Source organism: Emiliania huxleyi (genome assembly GCF_000372725.1).
Source record: "Emiliania huxleyi CCMP1516 chromosome Unknown EMIHUscaffold_117, whole genome shotgun sequence".
Classification (NCBI taxonomy): domain Eukaryota; phylum Haptophyta; order Isochrysidales; family Noelaerhabdaceae; genus Emiliania; species Emiliania huxleyi.
In genome coordinates this window covers 157,819-160,556 of record NW_005201421.1, presented here as the reverse complement: position 1 = coordinate 160,556, position 2,738 = coordinate 157,819, and the positions used below count along the sequence as shown (strand labels likewise).

At 69.3% G+C, this 2,738-nt stretch overlaps 1 protein-coding gene across 1 annotated transcript in view; it reads right to left on the bottom strand.

The window, feature by feature from the left end:
- Positions 1-2,200: 2,200 nt before the first annotated feature.
- The window catches only part of EMIHUDRAFT_109268 (hypothetical protein), a gene marked incomplete at both ends in the record, with an annotated part of 7,966 nt that continues 7,428 nt past the window's right edge, over positions 2,201-2,738 (bottom strand). Inside the window, 2 exons of the mRNA XM_005790952.1 lie at positions 2,201-2,510; positions 2,590-2,647. Of these exons, the coding sequence (XP_005791009.1) occupies positions 2,201-2,510; positions 2,590-2,647 (368 nt within the window). The remainder of the gene's footprint in view (positions 2,511-2,589; positions 2,648-2,738) is intronic.

The window sequence follows — 2,738 nt, the reverse complement described above, 5'->3', positions numbered from 1 at the left end:
CGGTCCCCGGCCGTCCCGGGCCGGTCCGGGGCGGCCCGGCCGGGCCCGGGCAGACTCAGGCGGCCGCGGGCCGGCCCGGGCCGGCCCGGGCGGTCCCGGGCGGCGCCGGGTGCGCCTCCTTCGGGCGAGGCGGCGGGCGCGCCCTTTTCCGGCTCACTGGGCAGCCTTCCCGAAGAGGCCAGGCAAGCGGCTGCGCGAGGCGAGGAGGCGGCGCTGCTGGCGTGGCTCAACAGCGGAGGGCAGGTGAACGCGTTCGATAGTGCGGGTTTCACGTTGCTGCAAATCGCCGCTGGCAACGGCCACGAGCGGGTCGTTGACGTACTGATCCAGCGCGGCGCGGAGGTCGACCTGCAGAACAACGCCGGCCAGACCGCGCTGACGGCCGCCGCCGGCCTAGGCCAAGTGCGGGTGGTCGAGCTGCTACTGCAGCGCGGCGCGGAGATCAACAAGCAGAACAGCGACGGCGGCACCGCGCTGATGGTCGCCGCCTACTCCGACCAGCTCCTCGTCGTGCTCCAATTGCTGCGGGCGGGCGCGGATACGAAGTTGCGCACTACGGACGGCAAGTCCGCGCTGCAGATGGCCAGGGAGCAGGGCCACATCGCGTGCGTCGCCGCCTTCCGGCAGCACATCGCGGAGGTGACTGCGAGACAGCGCGAGGCGGCGGCGGGCGGCGCAGGCAGCGCTTCCTCGGGCGAAGCGGTCTCTTCCAGCTTTACAGAGGCGGAGCTGGGCAGCCTTACAGAGCTGGGCAGGGAGCTGGGCAGGGAGCTGGGCAGCGTTACAGCGGCGGTGGCCGCGGCCGGGCGAGGCGACGAGGCGGCGCTGCTGGCGTGGCTCGAAAGCGGCGGGCGGGTCAATGCTTCTTGCAAGCTAGGCGGTGAGACCCCGCTAGGTGCCGCCGCTGCCAGCGGCCACGAGCGGGTGGTCGAGCTGCTGCTTCAGCGCGGCGCGGCGATCGACCAGCAGAACAGCAACGGCTGGACCACGCTGGCGGCTGCCGCCCACCAAGGCCAAGTGCGGGTGGTCGAGCTGCTGCTGCGGCGAGGCGCGGAGGTCGACCTGCAGAACAGCGACGGCGGCACCGCGCTGATGGTCGCCGCTGTCAACGGCCAGGAGCGGGTGGTCGACTTGCTGATCCAGCGCGGCGCGGAGGCCCGCCCCAGCACTTCAGGCGGACCCGGCTCGCGGAAAGCCATTGCGACAAGTCGCGAACGCGGGGACAAGGGCAGGTTTGTGCCCAAGCAAACGGTGACGAGCGTTGCAGGTACTACGCTGCCTTCCCTGGAGAGAGAAAGTTGAGCGAGCGGGTGGGAGCGCAGGGCTTAGAGGAGTTATAGGTGGGTGTGTTGCAGCCCGGTCCTGCGCCCCTTTACCCCCCTCCCACTCGATTGCATCCACCGCCTGCGCCCCACTCGGATGACCTCCTCTCACTCTACCGAAGCGTCCATAGGCGTGACTACCGACGATGGCGCGACCATTGTCGCCGAGGCGACATGATGAGGAGGAGTCGATCATTGGCACCGCAGCGGCAGGTGCCGCCCCCGAGAAATGGGCAGCCTGAATGGGGAAAGGGGAAACTGGCCAGCCCATTCTGCTGCCCCACCCCCTGTTCATGCAGCACAACATACGGCCAGCAACCCTGCAAACCCGGAGAGAGAGGTCGCTGTGCTGAGTCGCGAAGCCCGAAACGGGTGGACTCTGTCTGTGCACCGCGCACCGGCGCACGCGCCACGCGCGGCACGGGCAGACCTCGCTCCTCGGCTCGAGCGCTCTCGGCACGGAGTCCCCGGCACGCAGACATGTGAGAGAGCAAGTAAGGGAATGTCAAACATGTGTGTGCTTGCCGTGTGGCTTTAAGCCCACGCGCCGGAGCTCCCGGGGAGATGTGCATGTGGCGGGGGGAGATGTTCATGTGTGTATAGAGACATGAATCATGATGTACGTAGCTCCACACGTTTGTGCGACCTGAGACGTAGAGTACCGCTACTGTACAGTACACATGTAGCAGGCAAGCAGTTTCATCCTGCGAGTGACGCGACACCCAAGCCGACCAGCCGCCCGAGCAGCTCATTCGGCCCCACTCGCGAAGCCTGCGCGCGCGTCGCCTGCGCCAGACACGAAGAACAGAAGAGTTTGTGACGGAGCAGGGTGTCTGCAGGAGCGCGGGTTAGTGCGAAGTGTGCGAGTCTCGACCAACTCACCCCGGCGAGGGGTGAGGAGGACCCTTTGGGAGGGTGTCGGGCGGGCGGGAGGGGAATAGACGCGCCTCCTGGGCGAGCGGGTGCGATGCGTCCGCCCCGTCTGGCACGACGGCGATGGCGCCCACGCGCAGCGGCGCGCCCTGCTCCAGGACGGCCCCCCCGCCCGCCTCGATGATGCGTCGTAGCTGCGCGGGCGGTGGCACGACCTCTGGATCGAGGGCGAAGGTCTGGCCGACGAAGACGCCGCCGCCGCGCTGCGGCCGCGCCAGCCGGTGCGCCCGCGGCGCGCCCAGCCAGAGCAGCCCCCTGCCGCACGGTGCAGTCGCCTACAAGGTTCCTAGAAGGCTCCTAGAAGGCTCCTAGAAGCAGCCCCGTACTGCCGCACGGCGCAGTCGCCTCCCCGGCGGAGAAGAGCTCGTGCGCCTCCTCGGGCAGCCACGCGCCTGCCGGAGGGGAAGGGGGGGGGGGCGGGGACAGAGGGATGCGTCCAGGGCGGGCCCATGCCGCAGCGTAGAGCCTGCCCCCTTCTCTCTC